This window comes from Balaenoptera acutorostrata, chromosome 16 (assembly GCF_949987535.1).
Source record: "Balaenoptera acutorostrata chromosome 16, mBalAcu1.1, whole genome shotgun sequence".
NCBI classification, from domain to species: Eukaryota; Metazoa; Chordata; class Mammalia; order Artiodactyla; family Balaenopteridae; genus Balaenoptera; species Balaenoptera acutorostrata.
In genome coordinates this window covers 47,641,273-47,658,615 of record NC_080079.1, presented here as the reverse complement: position 1 = coordinate 47,658,615, position 17,343 = coordinate 47,641,273, and the positions used below count along the sequence as shown (strand labels likewise).

The 17,343-nt window shown below is 39.3% G+C and overlaps 1 protein-coding gene across 8 annotated transcripts in view; it reads left to right on the top strand.

The window, feature by feature from the left end:
• Positions 1-17,343, top strand: part of MARCHF8 (membrane associated ring-CH-type finger 8) — a 111,654-nt gene that overhangs the window by 77,971 nt on the left and 16,340 nt on the right. For all 8 annotated transcript variants that reach the window (XR_009005680.1, XM_057531120.1, XM_057531115.1 and 5 more), the window contains one exon: positions 10,650-10,700. Coding sequence is in view for 7 of the 8 variants with exons in the window: in XM_057531120.1 (XP_057387103.1) it covers positions 10,650-10,700 (51 nt within the window). In the remaining variant the exon portion in view is untranslated. The remainder of the gene's footprint in view (positions 1-10,649; positions 10,701-17,343) is intronic.

Below are 17,343 nucleotides of genomic sequence, written 5' to 3'. Positions count from 1 at the left end.
TCAGTTTATGAAAGCAGAGTCTACTAAATTATTGTGAGTTAAAGGAAAGAGAAAGGGCTTCCTTATATTTAGGAAATAGAACATTCAAACAGTATCAAGAATGTTTAAAACAAAACTAACAATATTCCCTCATCAATTCATTTAACCTTGTTTGATTAGTTCTTATTGCACTGAATCTTGGTAAGAGTTCTGGAAATCATGACTTAGTTCACTGGTATGGTCTCAGAGTTGTTTAAATGATGCCATCAGAAGCCTGTACCCAAAAGTACCTGGCATAGTCCTTTTCCATGGGCCTCTGACACAGCCCTGTAGCCTGTAGCTGATTGCAAGAGCTTTCAGGGAAACATCAGACTAAAATAAACAAACAGAAAATATCTGTAGATGGCAAAAGACTTAAAATGGCTGTGCTTACTCTATTAGTGATAATTTTAAAAATGAAATGTCTTATGAGAGAGTTTATGTCAAGAAACATGTAACTGGCAGGGAAATTTGGCTATTTCTTCGGCATGCAAAACAAGATAATTAAGTCAGTCCCCCCCAAATTTTAGACAAAATAATTATAAACATAATAAACTCTATATTTAAGGAATGCAATGAACAGTACATCTGATTTATAAAAAATGAATGAGCATAAACTTTACAGAGAAAAAAATCTTCAGATATAATAATCCTTAGACATTAATATACCATGAATACAACACAAATATATCAGGACTGTCAAGTAAAGAGATTCAGTAAGTCTGAAATAGTTCCTAAACTTTCTGTATATTGTTGAAACTCCATAGTAGGTGATGGGAATCCCCAACTGAAAACCATTGGCCTAGAAGGTGCTAGATTCAAATATTAAAAGTAAAGTAGTGACCACGTTAACATTTTAAAAAAATAACAGAAATCATGTCTGATAACAACTACAGAGTACAGAGCAGCATCAGGACTCTGATAAATAGAAATGTATCACGACAGCACAGTACTGACAGATCTCTTCTCATTTCATAACTCTTCCCATGCAGTTCATCAATAGTAACAAATCAAGAAAACCTAGTTAGTCTCAGTACCTTTCCTTTTATAGGATGAAAAGATAAACCTTTGTGATTTTTCAGGGCCCCCCTGGGAAATCTCAAAGACAGGTTTAGGAGCAAAAGATATCATGAAATTTTGATTTCATTTTATTTTACATTTAAGATTTGATTTTGTGAAGACAAGAAACCAAAAGTTTTCAGGAGATTTGAACATTTAAAAGAGAAATTGGATCATGGGTACCTGAGAAACAATGACTACTCATTTTAATATTTACTCTAGCTTTTTTTTTTTTTTTATAAATTTATTTTTGGCTGCGTTGGGTCTTCGTTGCTACGCGTGGGCTTTCTTTTTTTTTTTGGTTGCGGCGAGCAAGGGCTACTTTTCCTTGCGGTGTGCAGGCCTCTCATTAAGGTGGCTTCTCTTGTTGCTGAGCACGGGCTCTAGGCATGCAGGCTTCAGTAGTTGTGGCTCGTGGGCTCAGTAGGTGTGGCTCAAGGGCTCTAGAGCACAGGCTCAGTAGTTGTGGCTCATGGGCTTAGTTGCTCCGCGGCATGTGGGATCTTCCTGGACCAGGGCTCGAACCCACGTCCCCTGCATTGGCAGGTGGATTCTTAACCACTGCGCCACCAGGGAAGCCCAGTGACTACTCATTTTAAAGTGACAATAAACATTTGAAAAATAAGCATAGAAGGTAACATTATTGTAAAGAATTTAACTCTTTCATAAGTGAGGAACCTTTGTTTTCTACTTAAATCAAGGGCATAATAAAGTTAACATAAAAAGCATAGAAAATTAATCTGATAAAACACAGAGTCTGTTACCTAGGGATATTGTAGAGAAGGTAAAGAATAACTCTACTGAGAATAAAGAGGTTAAAGAATAACCTCTTACTGAGAGAAGACCAATTATCAAGAAAATTTGTAATTTTAACAGTTAAAATAAAATTCTAGTTTTGCATCAGCATAATATTTGATACTAAAGGAATTACAAGCTCTTTTATGAAATATCATTAATTAACCCATCAAGAATGAGCCAGCTTGGGCTAGGGCAAATAAAATTCCCTTTCCTCAAACCTTCTACAACTTTCTTGTTTTGTTCTTCACAGGTCTTTCTTATTCTGGAATAACCAGCCCTTTTATTTTAGGACAAAACTATTTTTTCCCCTTAATAAACCAAAAACCCATCTCATTACTGAACACATAAAGTTGTACCTCTTGTTCGCCATTGCTTCTAGTGGTCTCATTCACATGTGTTAGTTTCAACTTTTAACCAAAGTAACTTCTGTTACACAGAGGAAACTAGAGGGTGGGTAATTGTGAGCTATCACACACCATCATTTTAGCAGACTAGCAGGGCTAACATCCAGCATTAATACAACTTTTTATAGCTACACATATTCTTATACAAGTCTTATAGAGGCAAAAATTGAACACGTTTAACAGATTAACAGATTCAAAGATGCAGTCTCTTTGTAGCACATAGAAATATGAAGCAAAAGTATGTAAATTTAAAATTATGCTTACTAATAAATGTTTCAGTATTCTCACTTATAAATATTCTAGGTATCCAAATATAAGTTCATCAGAATAATGATTGGATTTGGTTAAACACAGATTTACATTTTTCATAATCTTAAACATTAGGTAGAGGTAATGATAGTTTTTTCAATCAGAAAACTTATAAGTTTAGGAAAAATACCCAGATAGAATAAAAATCTATGCTTATACTTAACACTGATAAATCAGAAAAGACATAGCTATGTTTATTAAACTATAAATATTAAGCCAGTCTCATTTGCCAAAAATTTGCCTAAATTATGTTAATCTGATTTCTTAAGACATTTCTGAATTGGTTTCTATAGGGATGTTTTTATAATCTAGCACACTGAAAGTATTAGAATTCCACCTTCCCTACTTTCTAGGAATTTTAGGAATACTCTGTTTATACAAGTACTTACCTATATAAGTCAACTTCTGGTTCTAGATTCCCTTAATATGAGAGATTTTATAATCTAGTAAGATTTATAATCTAATTTAATACCATCCCTAGGTAGAAAATGATTACACCTTCACACAATGAAAGTTAAAGACCTTTCTGAATTACAGACACATAGACATGCAGACACAAAGCTTATAGCTACAATTCCAAAATTTCAGCCATGGGTCAAGAGTAAACATAAAATTACAAAATTCATTGGTCTGTATCAAAGAGCTGTTTTCTTTCCTGTGGCTATGAGTTCTTAATTGACTTGAGCTCTGAACAGACAAATAGACAAACAGAAAAAACTAACATATCAGATTATCTATAGTCTTACCCATTAACCCATTTATAGAAATACAGAGGTTATAAAGATGATGAGACCATAAAACCAAATTCCCAATGGAAAATAATTTATCAGAGATAAACAAATCAAGGCAAACATAGTAGAGAGCCAAAGTTCTCTCCCTTCCAAGCAGATCCCAGTTTTCCCACCCAGGATATTTGAATAGGATAGAATAATGTGGTTTGAATAGGATAGCTCTAAGAGATGGCTCTGACTGTCCTAAAGGAATTAATGTTATCCTGGCCTTCAGCCATTCACTGTGGCAAGGAGTAGGGGCAGAATGTTGCTAGGAAACAGAAATTCCCTCCTAGCTCAGACAGTGGCTAGACCAAAAGACTGGCATTAGTTACCAGCCTATGCCATTGATTAGAAACAAATAAATGGATAGCAACTTAACTGTAACAGAATTTGGCACCAGGACCTGGAGAGTTGCAAGTAACAGACCCTAATGTGAGAATTGACCAAATGAATTTAAGTGGTGATAGATAGGCAATCTCTTGTCAACAATGATTGTTTTAAGCCAGTCAGTACCCACTCCTAGAGCTGGGAGTGGGAACCAATCCTACTGAAGGGCAAGGCTGGGAAAATCAGGGCAAAGGTGTCTAGTTGAAAGCAAATATTAGGACTTTCTAATATTCCCCTCTTGCAGAAAAATAAAATATTAAACTTGAGATTTTCTTGTACTTTATTTCCCAAATTGAGCAATTTGATTATGATATCATGGGCATGGATTTCTTTTAGTTTATCGTTTTTGGAGTTCATTCAGCTTCTTTAATCTGTAGGTGTATGTCTTTCTCCAAACTTGGGAAAATTTTAGCAAGTATTTCTCCAAATATTTTTCATCACTGTACTCATTCTTCTTTACTTTTTGGATTCTAGTGATAGGACTATTAGATTGTTTTGCTTCACAGATCCCTGAGATCTGTTCATATTTTTTAAAAAATCTTTTTCCCTCTCTGTTGATTAAATTGAATACTTTTTCTATCAAGTTCTTGATTCTTTTATTCTGTCATCTCTGCTATTGAGTCCATTTTATTTCAAGAGTGTTGTGATTGCTCATTTGAGTATATTTATAATGGCTGCTTAAAGTCTCCATCAGATCTCAGCACCTCTATCATCTTGTTATTAGTGTCATCTTGTTATTGGTGTCCCATCCTTTATTTTTAACCTGTTTGTATTTACATATTTACAGTGTTTTTCTTGTAGGCAGCATGTAGTTATGTCTTGCTTTTTTATTCAGTCTGAAAATCTCTGCCTTTTAATTAGGGTGTTTAAACTGTACACCACACACACACACACACATAAATACATATACATGTATGTGTATATAGCTAAACTTTTATATTATAACTGTACATTCATAAATAGTTGTAAAAAATGATACAGAGAGAAATCATGTATTCTTACACCACTCCCTCTTTCTTCTCTTTTTCCTGCTATCAAATGCTTTTTAAGAATTCCTTTTTGTTTTATCTATGGTGTTAATGACTATATATCTTTGTATAGCTTTTTCAGTGTTTGCTTATCTTTGGAAGTTTTGATTTGATTGTTTTTTATATCTTAAATCTCTTTAACTTTTTGAACATTTGGAAAACAGTTATAATAGTATTTTGATGTCCTTTTCTGCTGATTCTAACATATGTACCAGTTTTAATTGACTATTCTCATTAGAGGTCATGTGTTATTCCTTCTTTGCATCTCTGGTATAAATCATTTCTACTGCATACCAAAGTGCAGAGCAAAGCACTTGTATGATTGAGTTGCTGCCTGAACTAGTTACTTTTTTTTAATGGAATATAATTTTTACTTGAAAGAATGACAGTCAAACTATAGTTATCTTGACTTGGATATTTGGCAAACGTTTTCTCTAAATTGAATGAATGAGCCAGTCTTTCACTTTAAGGGAAGCAAGCAACAGTTTTTGTTGCCAAATTTGAGGTTTGTAAGCAAAAATTAGAATTTCAGAAAACTTGTATCCACCACTGTGAGCTTAGTAGCTTTTCAGTAATTAAAGATTCTTCTGATGCAATTGATGGTCATATTAATGAGTGTGGGGTTTTTTGATATTGCATAATAAAATGTGTCAGTCTTGGAGATTTGCATAATTCAGTGAGCCAATAGTCTCTAAATGGCCAAGGTGTGATGTTATAAAGTCATGCATGGTTAAGAGATTGTTTCAAAGAAAGATGGGGCAGTTGATTTTAATAGAGTATTAAAAGTTCATTAGGGGCTTCCCTGGTGGCGCAGTGGTTGAGAATCTGCCTGCTAATGCAGGGGACACGGGTTCGAGCCCTGGTCTGGGAAGATCCCACATGCCACGGAGCAGCTGGGCCCGTGAGCCACAATTGCTGAGCCTGCGCGTCTGGAGCCTGTGCCCCGCGACGGGAGGGGCCGCGATAGAGAAAGGCCCGCGCACCGCGATGAAGGGCGGTCCCCGCACCGCGATGAAGAGTGGCCCCCGCTTGCCGCAACTGGAGAAAGCCCTCGCACGAACCGAAGACCCAACACAGCCAAAAATAAATAAATAAATAAATAAATAAATAAATAAGAAAATCCTTTAAAAAAAAAAAAAAAAAGTTCATTAATATCATTTCAGAGTCTAAATGCCAGGTAACTGTTGAGTTTTTGTGTAGTACAAAGAATAATATCCACAGTTGTTTCATGGTTATTAAAATACATATTCCTTTTCTAACTACGTAACTGTATAAAGCCAAATAGTCTTCATTTACTTCAGTCAAAACAGCATATCAGAGGAGATTGAATGCACAAGCAGATATGAGAATCCAGCTGTCTTCTATTAATTAGGCAATAACAAGATTCATAAAAATGTAAAAACATGCTACTCTGCTCACTTTAGTTGTTTGTTTGTAAAAATAGTTGTTTTTCATAGAAATGTTATTTATTTTAATTTGGTTTATTATTGTTAATTCTAAATGAATTAAGAGATTCATATTTTTAAAATTGTCCATTTTAATTTCTAATATGGTAAATGTCAATAGATATAACCCACATAAACAAAAGGTTTTTGGAGTCCTTGGTAATTTTTTATGTTGTGAAGGAGTCCTGAGACCAAAGGTACTGCTGTACCTCCTGGCATGGCATATATATTCCAGGGTGGCTGAGGGCAGGAGGAATGCTGGAGAAAGGAATAGCAGTTTCAGGAGAGGAAAATGTCTTCCCAGAAACCCTCAAGGGTAATATCTTTAGAGAGAACTTTCTTACATATTTACCCTTCATTGCAAAATAGTGTGAGAAAGTGAGAACTTTTGGTTGGGTCTGTTGCTGCTCAGAATAAAGTTGGAGTTCTGTTGGTGGCGATAGATATTGGGTAGACAGGTACCCATGTCTGTTACACATAAGTTTGTGTGTGTGTGTGTGTGTGTGTGTGTGTGTGTGTGTGTGTGTGTAATGACTGCTCATGTTCAGAGTTTCAGGGAAACTCCCACATGAAGTTCTTCTGTTTGACTACTTTATACAGAGTCCCCAAAACTTGCTTAGACACCTCACCTCATTGTCTTCTTGTTAATTCTTGGCTTGTTACAGGGCATGTTTGGTCTCAGTAGGCTCTGCATCTTGGCTCTACCTGCAGGGTACATTTTATTGGAGTCACATATGGACTTGGAAAATCATTGACAGGACTGATTAAATTGTGAAATGTCCCATATTTTTCAACAGAGCTTCTCTTTATCTTTGTGATTTGGTAACTTCTTACATTAACAAAACTTTCCTTTCTCACACCTTGACTCAGTTTTTTCCAGTCTATTTATCAGTCTGTTCCCTGACTGACTTATTTGTATTAACTCAATTGTGAGCTCACTGCCATCTTTTACACAGAAATTTACCTTTTCAGTAGTCATGATTTGCTTTATAAAAAATGAGTCATAGCCTTCATGGATTATTCTGGCCTGGGATTTAGAATCAGACTTGCATCTTAAAGTGTGGCCTGGGGACCAGCAGCATGGGAGTCACCTGGGAGCTTATTAGAAACACAGAATCTCAACCTACCTCAGACCTAACAGTCTGCATTTTAGCAAGATCCCTAAGTAATTCAAGTGCACAAAGTTTCAGAAGAACTGGTCTAAGGGAGACAACAAGTGAGAAGAGGGCATGGAGCTGTGTTCTGAGGAGGCTTCTTGTTTAATGTAGACAAAAAGAGTCCATAAAGAGGTGGAGATGAGAGCCAGACAGGGAGGTGTGTGGTATAGCAGTGTGACATCTCCATGCCCTCTCTGAGGAAGGAGGGTGCAGTGAGGCTCTCGTCTCTCCCAGGGTTACAGGATGGTGGGACCCACTGAGCAGTGACGGAACGTATTAGAGATTGTGTGAGGATAATTTGCCAGGGTTTTTATCACTTAGGCATTGAAGCTTAGTTTCAGCTTGAACTGGATTGGAACTCTTTTTCTCTTCGTTATGCCTCGTTCTAGTTCTCAGCATTGATGTTTGGCAAACGTTCCTTCTTCTCATTCAGAAACTTGACATTCTGACTGTAGGAGAGAATGGTGTCACCCACTCTACCTGATATAATTTACGTATGTGCTTTTTTTATATCATTTGTCACCTTTTCCCTAGATGTACATTCCTCATTGAAACACTTTTTCAAGGCACTTCTGTGGTAATGTTAACAATGGCACAGGCCTAGGAGTTAGATTTATTGTTGTCAGTATTCTGTGACTGATACAGTTGTTTGTATATGGCAGTTGCATAGTAAATAAGTATGGAATGAATGAGAAACTGACTTGAATGAGTCCTGGGATTTGCTTCCTTTCAATAAGTCCAAATAATTGTAGCAGTGTTTAAGGAAAAAAAAACCCAAAAATATGATCTTTTGAAACTGAATTGTTAATTTCCTACCAAGTAGTGGAGAAGCAATGCCAAATATTGACAGCTTTCAGGCTTTAAAACATCTGTATCTTCTGGGGCTGGCTGTTTGATTTTACCATGTAAAATACTGAATTGTTCTAACAAGGAAGACAGAATAAAGGCTTTACATCATTAAATTTATTTCTCAAGTTCATAAAGTAAAGAGCAACTTTTAGATCTCAGTCTGGATTTATAATGTTACCTAGCTTAACAGCTAGGCTTCTCCCTACCTCAGTACCATTCTTTACGGAATAATGAATGTCAGAAGGTCTAGGACATGAATTATTGCTGCTCAGAACTTTTCTGTAGATTTCCAGACGGTGTTAAACTGGCCATTTCTTGTAAGGTAGCAGGTAATTTGATAGTGGTTATAATTGGTTTTCTGTACAAATAATCCAAAGCATATGGTATCTTTGTTTTAATTTAGTAGACTAAATTAAAATTTAGTAGTAAATCGCCAGCAGATGAGCCTTTAAGTCGGATTTACAGCAGTGCTGTATGTTTGTCCCTAGTACGTTCTTGACTCATGAATGAAACTTGAATGATTGTAAATTTACCTTTTCTGTGGACAGAGGGACTCATTTCCCAGAGAGGTAGATTTTAGTGATATATTGCCAACACCTTGAGCACACTTTATATAATTTTTTCTTTTCCTTTATAACTATCTAATTGACGAGCTTAAGACCAAGAAACATTCTGTGAGACTAAACACTTAATAGCACTGTCTGTATTGTATTACATTTAAGAGACTTGAACTTCTATTCCTGCTCAGATTTATAAAGTATGGGAGAATTTAATAAAATTATTCCCAAAATTACACAAACACATTGCTATAAAGACAAAGAAGACAACATTGCCAAAACACGTGCTGACTGCAGGCTGCTTGGGAGATCTTGAAACACTTCATCATCATTTTAGTCATATCAAGTGTTCAGGAGCAAAGTGTACAGAAGTCAAGGCAGTCTGTGATTTGGTGGATTGAGGGGAAGGAGAAAGTCAAAATTTTCTTGGTGGCCAGCTTTCTTTAAGGAGAGCCTTGGTGGAATGGAATCAGCTCTTCCTCAAAGGAGTTTTTAAATGATCCACCAGCTCCTTTGTACTTCCTTCTGATCAAAGAATTTTACCTACCTCTCAACCTTCTCTAATCTTCGCCATGGTTATCGCATGGCATGTGAACTGAAAAGAGAATAGATAATTTAAAAAATACACGTTAAGGTCATCTCTTCCATTTGTAATAGTTTTTTATTTAACTCATTTGATTTAGAGCAAGGCTGAGTGGATTCAGGGAAGGTTACTTTATTATTTTAAAAAATCAGATTTACATTTGGAACATTTGCTTTTTTTAGAAGTTTATAGTGTGGAATATTATTGTATTCGTTTGCTAGGGCTACCATAATGAAGTACCACAGACTGGGTGGTTTAAACAACAGGAATTTATTTTCTCACAGTTCTAGAGGCTAGAAGTCCAAGAACAAGGTGTCAGCAGGTTTGGTTTTTCCTGTGGACCCTTTTCCTTAATGTGTAGATAGATGGCCATCTTCTCCCTGCATCTTCTGTCTGTGTATATCTGTGTCCTAATTTCCTCTTCTTCTAAGGACACCATTCATATTGGATTAGGGCCCAGCTTAATGGCCTCATTGTAACATAGTTACAATGTTAAAGACTCCCACCTCCAAATGTAGTCACATTGTGAGTAATGGGAGTTAGGACTTCAAGGAATAAATTGGGGGTGGGGGGTTAACAATTCAGTCTATAACAATTGTGTATCAAGGAGGTCAATTTAAAAGCAGAAAGAACAGGTAGAATTACAAGAAGAAATGAAGAGAACATAAACGAAGGCATTGACAGTAGAAATGGAGATGGGATTTGAGATTGAGAGACATTAGGGAGGAAGAATTTGTTTTTAAGACTTTGTGACTTGAAGGTGGAGGAGTGTGAGAAGGAGGAGGCTAGCAGGACTCTCAGATTTCTCTAATCCAGGAGGACAAACAGGCTTGAGGGAGTAGGTGTGAGCTGTGCAGTATCCCTGCAGAGTACCCAACACTTTGCAGCCAGACAGCCTGGGTGGGGTCATCTGTCCTGCTTTCCCCTTCCACATCTTATAGCAGCTCCTCATTGCATGGACCACATGGTATACAACTGAACACGCAGCTTCTTGCTTCTGAACCTCCACTTGAATGCTTCTTAAGATACTTATTACTGCTGTCTTATTTTTAGAGTTAGTTCCAAATTCCTGTTCTTTCCTTATTAATAAATTCCTTTAGGGCAAGGATTATTGTTTTATTCATCTTTGCCAAATTCTCCAGTATCTCATAGCTGGCCTGCAAAGCTGCACAGCAAATTCTAGTTGAGGGAATGATTTGTTAGTAGGATTGTTATGTTCAATTACTAGTTTGCCCATTTTAATCAAAGCTTGATACTTAACACCTGTTTGGTTTTCTTGCAGCATGAGAAGACTTTGGGACATTCCATGAGTCATTCAAGTAACATTTCTAAGGTAGAGTGCCACTGAAATATGTTATTTTTGTAGCTTGGGGTTTTTATATTATTATACCTGGCATGTGTTTACACTCTTCTCTTTTAAAGACATAAAGTTATCAGTTCATTACTTTAATCCACTCTGGGACCACGTGAGGTATATAGCAGTTATATTTTTCTAGTGAGGCAATTCTGAGTGTGTTTTGGGGGGAGTGACTAATAGGAGAAAACCCCATTTCTTCCAGTAGAAATCGTTTACTTTCAAGTAAAAGAAGTCTCAGAGAGTCACCAGAGAATCTGTCACCTCAATTAGGAATGCATTTGCCTGATGGTAATAAAAAACCAACTCTACTGACTTAAATAACTATAGATTTCTGTTCTGATGACAAGATGTCTGGAGGTGGATGGTTCAGGGCTGACACAGTGCTCACAGATGTTGCCGGGGACCTAGGCTCCTTCCGCTGTCTTTGTGCCACCTTCCTTGGCATATTGTCATCCTCATGTTTGATCTCAAGGTGGGAGCTGGACCTCCAGGCACCCTGGCTGTGGTCTGTCAGCTGAGAGTGACCCTTTTCAACAGGAAGGCAAAAGCTTTCCCAGAAGCATCCCTCAGCTGCCTGACTTCTGCTTACATCTCACTGGCCAGAACTGGATCACAAGACCCCCGCCAGCTGGAACGTGGCTAGGAAAAGGAGGGCAGAGGGGTAAATCGGCAGCCAGCAGCACCTGATACACCTGTGGGGTAGTCACTTGAGTAGCCTGCCAGGAGCACATCAGATGCTAGGGGTGACCCCGGAGCCAGCAGACGGTGTCTCCCATGCCGTGAGCTTGCTCCCATGCACTGCTCATCTCTCAGCCTAGACACAGGCTCTAGCCAACCCCTTGTCCATACAGGTGTGTCTAGGAAGGTTCCTTGCAAAGATGGATTTTCTCTCCATGCCTGTGTCAGATCCTGACAGGAAGATCTGAATATTGCGGCAAAACCTATCCTGCTGTCTCAGGCCTCTTAATTTCTCTAAAATAAACAGTGACATTGTATGCCAAATGTTTTTTATTCATGTCACTCTATAGTATACTTTTGACTTAAAAGTAGAATGTAGAAAATCCTTTAAGACATTAATCAATCTGTTCTTAGGCATACTTGTGATCTAATCATGTCATTCTGCCACTGAATTTTGCATGAAAAGAAAAGTCCACAGTGCTTAGTGTGCCTAATGGCCATTTACAGAGTGCTTCTTGGTTCATTGCTGACCTGACCTTCCCCCAGACCAGTGCGAGGGTAGCTTCAGCCACCTCATGTAAATACCTTTCACCAAATACTCTCTGCTATTCCAACCTCCTTTTCTTTTCTTTTCTTTTGCTGTTCCTTCAGCCAGGAATGCTGGAGCTATAGAACTGTGTAGTGGTAGATCATTACTGTCTGAGTAAAATGGCCAGTTTTGCCCTGCCACTTTTTGAAGGAGCTGTCCAACGTGTAAGCATAGAGAAAAGTAAGAAGGCATAGGTCTAAATGGCCTGTCTGGTTAAGTTGAATTAAACATTTTAAAAGCACACAGTAGCACTCATTGCCTTGCTCCAATGGCTAAGAGCAGTTCTGAAGGATGTTATTATCCTGTGCCTCAAATATATGTTTCTTGTTTGTTTATGGTTTTAGTAAGATTTTGTTTGAAGGAAAGTTTCCTCCTATAGTTAAAAAAGTTTGTAAACTCATGGCTTACAATGTCTAGAGGAACGTTTGATGGGCTTGTCACAGGCCTGGGGCATGGGCCTTCTGAGTCGCTCTGTGAGGGTGTTAAGAGGGTTAGGTGGACAAGGGTTTCTAGCCCTGTGACTTTGGGGAAGGATACTCCTCTGAACTTTAATTTCTTGATGAGTAAAATTAGGGTAATTATACAACCTTCAGGCTCGCTGTGAGACTTAGGGATAATGTTTGCAAGGAGCCATGGGACAGCTTCCTCATTGCAGTGAGTCAGTAAACTGACTCTTGTCAAACTTGGTTGAACCCTGGTGATCTTAGGTTGATTGGGTCAGGATAGTCCCCGATGGTAGCTATTATTATGTCATTACTGATCAAAGACAGAACCATAGGCAGACTTCGTTTTATTACATTTCACTTTATTGCACTTTTCAAATATTGCGCTTTTTACAAACTGAAGGTTTGTGGCAACCTTGCATTGAGCAAGTCTGTCGGCACCATTTTTCCAACAGCATTTGCTCACTTCTTGTCTCTGTGTCATGTTTGGGTAATTCACTAAATATTTCAAACTTTTTCATTAGTATTATTATATTTGTTATGGTGATCTGTGATCAGTGATCTTTGATGGTACTACTATGACTTGCTGAAGGCTCAGATGATGATCAGCATTTTTTAACAGTATTTTTAAATTAAGGTATGTACTTTTTTTCTTTTAGTTATAATGTTGCTTCAAAGTTAATAGAGTACAGTATAGTGTAAACATAACTTTTATGTGCACTGGGAAACCAGAAAATTTGTGTGACTGGCTTTATTGCAATACTTGCTTTATTGCAATGCTCTGGAACTGAACTCACAATATCTCCGAAGTATGCCTGTATATGCTTTAAGATAAACATCACCTGGGGGTGAAAATTAAGAAATCTAATCAAAACTCTGGCTTTTTTCCTTTTTTCCTTCTTGCACACATTTTTATTGTGTGTTCTCTGTGCCAGGCACTGAGCTCTAGGTGCTGGCATAAAATGATGAGCAAAACAAACAAGGCTGCTGACATGGAGCTTTCCTGTAGGCAGGGTTGGAATTTTCTGAAAAAGAAGTTTTAGCTCCACACTTTCACACTCTTAGAAACAGGGGTACTGTGAAAGCCTCCAAGCTTTCTGCCACAGAGCAGAAAGAAGATTTGGGTCTCTTGCATTTCCACAGCAGGAGTTCCTGCACACTTAACTGGGATCAAAAGAAAACCTCAGGAGTGGGGAGTCTTGTGTGCTCACACCACTCACTTCCCAGTGATCCTCTCAGCATGAAATTTTGTTGTAAAATGTAAGCCTCCTTAAGTATGTTAGGCATGAACCAGTTAAATGGGGCTGCAGAACAGAGGGCAGGACTACTGTGCAAGGTAACTTGTTTTTGAGAATGCAGTTCTTTCTTGTATTTATAAAATGAGCCTGTTGTTTGAGGCTACTTTTAGGCCAAGATATGTAAAACTCTTATCTTCAGTGTAGCAAACATACTTAAGCAGATGCTTCATACCCTTGAGATGGAAGATACAAAGAAAGGTCAGACCATGGACATGTTTTATGCTACCTGAGATCTCTGCTGTCTTGTCAAGAGACTTTTCCTGCCAACTCAGCCTTTAGCTGGATTTCAGGCTAGTTTGTGCTCACATTAGTCAGTCACCTGCAGTCTGCATTACGCTTCTGTTAAAAAACTAGTACAAAATGTTCTTTCAATGTGTCGCCTAAACTCTTATTCTATCACCCACCACTGGTCCTGATTCTGCCCTTTGTGAACTAGAGCTCTGACAGACAAGGGGATTTGGGAGGCTGTGTGGTGCAGAGAGGGGAAGGGGTAGAGGTAGGGTCTCTGCTGTAGGAGAGATGTTCAGCCTCTGGCTGACAGGTGGCCTTCACTCCCAGGGTGACCTGGAGCACGGGCTGGTGGGGGGAGTGCAGCGAGATACTGACACAGCCTTCAGGGGACTTGGGTGATCACGGAGGCTGCTCCTGGAAGGCCTGCCATGTTAGGGTGAGATGACGTGACTCCCTGTCCAGGGGTGTTGTACCACCACTGCCCACCACCTGCAAGCTGTCTCATCACTCGGCATAAAGCATCCTCAGCTGTAACGTATACAAGGAGGCCCAGTGCAGCGTTTAGGAGTATTGCGTGAGTTCAGATTTTGTCCAACACTTAACTGTGTGCAAGACGTTATGCTTTGAATGCTGAACTAAACAGAGAAGAGAGGTATACGCAGAGTGCCATAAAATACCTGCAGACAGAATTATTATGAAGGTGAAAAAAAAGGGGCTAAGGTACAGAATTATGAGGAACTGAAGTTAAAAGGGCTGCTTCGGGAAGGTATGGCTGAGGAGGGGATACTTAAAGCAGGACATAAAAGGTAAAAAGGAGCTGGCCAGAATGGGGTTAAACTGTAGTAGAAAACTGGTTTGTCACCTTCTTGGGAAATCCAGTTCTTTAGGTAAAGATGAAAGGCAGGTATTTGCAGCCTTGGTCACTGGGAGTGATGGCTGTCATGGCCACCCAGTTGCAAGGTACCTGTAAACCCTGGGGCTGTGTTGGTTGGGACCATTCCAGTGAGGACCACTGTGCTTTGACCTAAAACCCTTTAGAGGAAGGTTAGAATTCCCCGAGGCAGCTTGAACTCACTCTGTCCAAATGGAATTTTTTAAGATACAAGGAATTGGCCTAGGCCAGGTTCACTGAGGGGGTGGGCTTTCTTGAGCCTCTGCTGATACCTCTCAAGGGAGGCTTATGTGCAGGAAAGGGCAGCACACAGACATGGCGTTAGTTTACCCTGAGGGAAGCATTCTTATTCAACCCGGGGAATTGGATTTGGTCCAGGTGACACAATTTCTTGAACAAGTTCATGATTGGCAGCGCTTCCTACAGGGTGATGGCAGTGGCAAGCTAGACATCCATCATGAAGCCTGGAGCATGGGTGCCCTCCTCCCTGGAGCCAAGCAAGTTCACTAAGCTCCAGCAGTTGCTGAAGACTGGTACCTGGCAGAATATTTTAGAGCTCTGCATAATTTTATTCGGATACCATGAACATTATGTGCCTGCCTCTGGTTAATCAAGTATTCCTGGGTAGAAGTCAGATTGGACATGTTTAATGAGCACTTAAAATTATTGCTGTTCTGTTGTTTGGCAAGCAAATCTCAATGAATTTGAGCATTGACTCTCCTAGAGCTTTTGAATATTTTCTAGTTAATGTTGCCATTAGGTAGGAATGAGATACAGCAGAATGTCACATGTCAGATGTAAATACAGCCTTAGGATGGTGGCTTGCTGGCCACACACCTTGGTGTGATTGTCAAGACCAAGGCCTGCTTCTCTCTGTTTCTGAATACAGAGTTAACCAGTGACAGACTTAGGTTACTCAGACCTATGGGTTAAGTATAAGGCAAATGTGCCTTTCTTAATTTATACTGAAGAAAACAACTATCCCAAAGACAAGATACTTATTTTCATGCAGTAGAAACAAGGAGAATGAATTGGTGGAGTTGAATGGCATCAAGTGGTAACAGCCTGCTTCACGTGTGTCATGAACACCACGTAGCTTCACTTTGGGTCCTGATGGAGCTCCATGGTCAGTGTCTTGCTATTTGGCTCCCCTTTTATAAAGATTGACTAACCATATTTTCTTTTTTTTTTTTTTTTTTAACCTTCTGACTGGTTACAGTTTAATTTTTGGCTGAAACTGTAGACCAGCAGTTTTCAGTTTGCTTCTGGATCTCCTGGCAGGGAGAGGGAGAAGGTTAAAATCGGTTTCATAATAATACGAAGACATTATTTGCTTTTATTACTCTCATTCTCTCACAGGTGTACAGTGGAATTTCCAGAGACTGAGTGGCATGCAAGATGGCATCTTCTCTCTGACACTAATGGAATGTGTGCTGGTGGTCTTGTGTTTTAAAAATTTCTAATATGTGGTTGATGTAACCCACATAAACATAACAATGAGGCTCTTTGGGGGTCTCCTTCGTTTTTTTAGCGTGTTAAGGGGTCCTGAGACCAACAAGTTTGAGAACCTCTGTTTTAGACATATTAAAAGAGACACAGTTACTCCAGAGTGTCCTTGTTTTATTTATTCAACAAGTGTTCATTGAACACCTCCTGTGTGCTAGGCACTGTGCAAGGCTGAACAGTAGCAGCTTCTTGGTGAACATATTGTTCCAGTAACATCTTTTTATAAACCTTGACAAGTGCCAGGAAAGAAATGAACCAGGGTACAAGGACAATGAATAATAGGGGTGAAAAGCCCTTTTTGAGGAGAAACCTGAGGAAGGGCCAGTTGTGTTGGGTGGGGTGTGGGAGCATCCCCAGGAGGAGCAAGAGGGTGTGGAGTGCTCGGTGACCAATGCCAAGTCGCAGAGCAGAGAGGGAGGCTGGGCTTGGGGCGTTGGGGCCAGCAAAGGGGTTTCAAGCAGGTCTCTGAATATTCTTTTAGATTGTGGGTCGGGGAGGGCGTGTGCTTAAAGAGATTACTGATTTCATTTGTCACCTAACACATTTGTCTTTAGAGGAAGAGCCTTAACATTAAGTTGGGGGTCATCTTTCTCGTCTCCCATGTTCCTTGTCAGTCGCATTCTCCCAGGCCAAAGGTTCACCTGCCAGGTGAGTAGCCTGGGCAGAAACTTTTCTCATGCCAGTGAGTGGGCAGCGGTTGCCTCTGTTGGAATGGGGGCATTTCATCACAAATGTACCTGCAGGTTTACTCTGCAGACCATCAAGCAGTAGTAGTCCACCTGGAAGCCTTCTTCGCAGTGGAGACGTTCCAAGAATGGTGTGTGTCACATTTCTGCATCTCTGATTTTATTTGATCCTCATAGCAGCCCTGTGGATTATTGACCTGATTTTTAAATGATTAAATTCCTGCTCCAAGTGGTGTGCCCTTGGGAGGTGGTGTGCTTAGTGGAGTGACCCCGGAACACACACAGACTGAGGACTT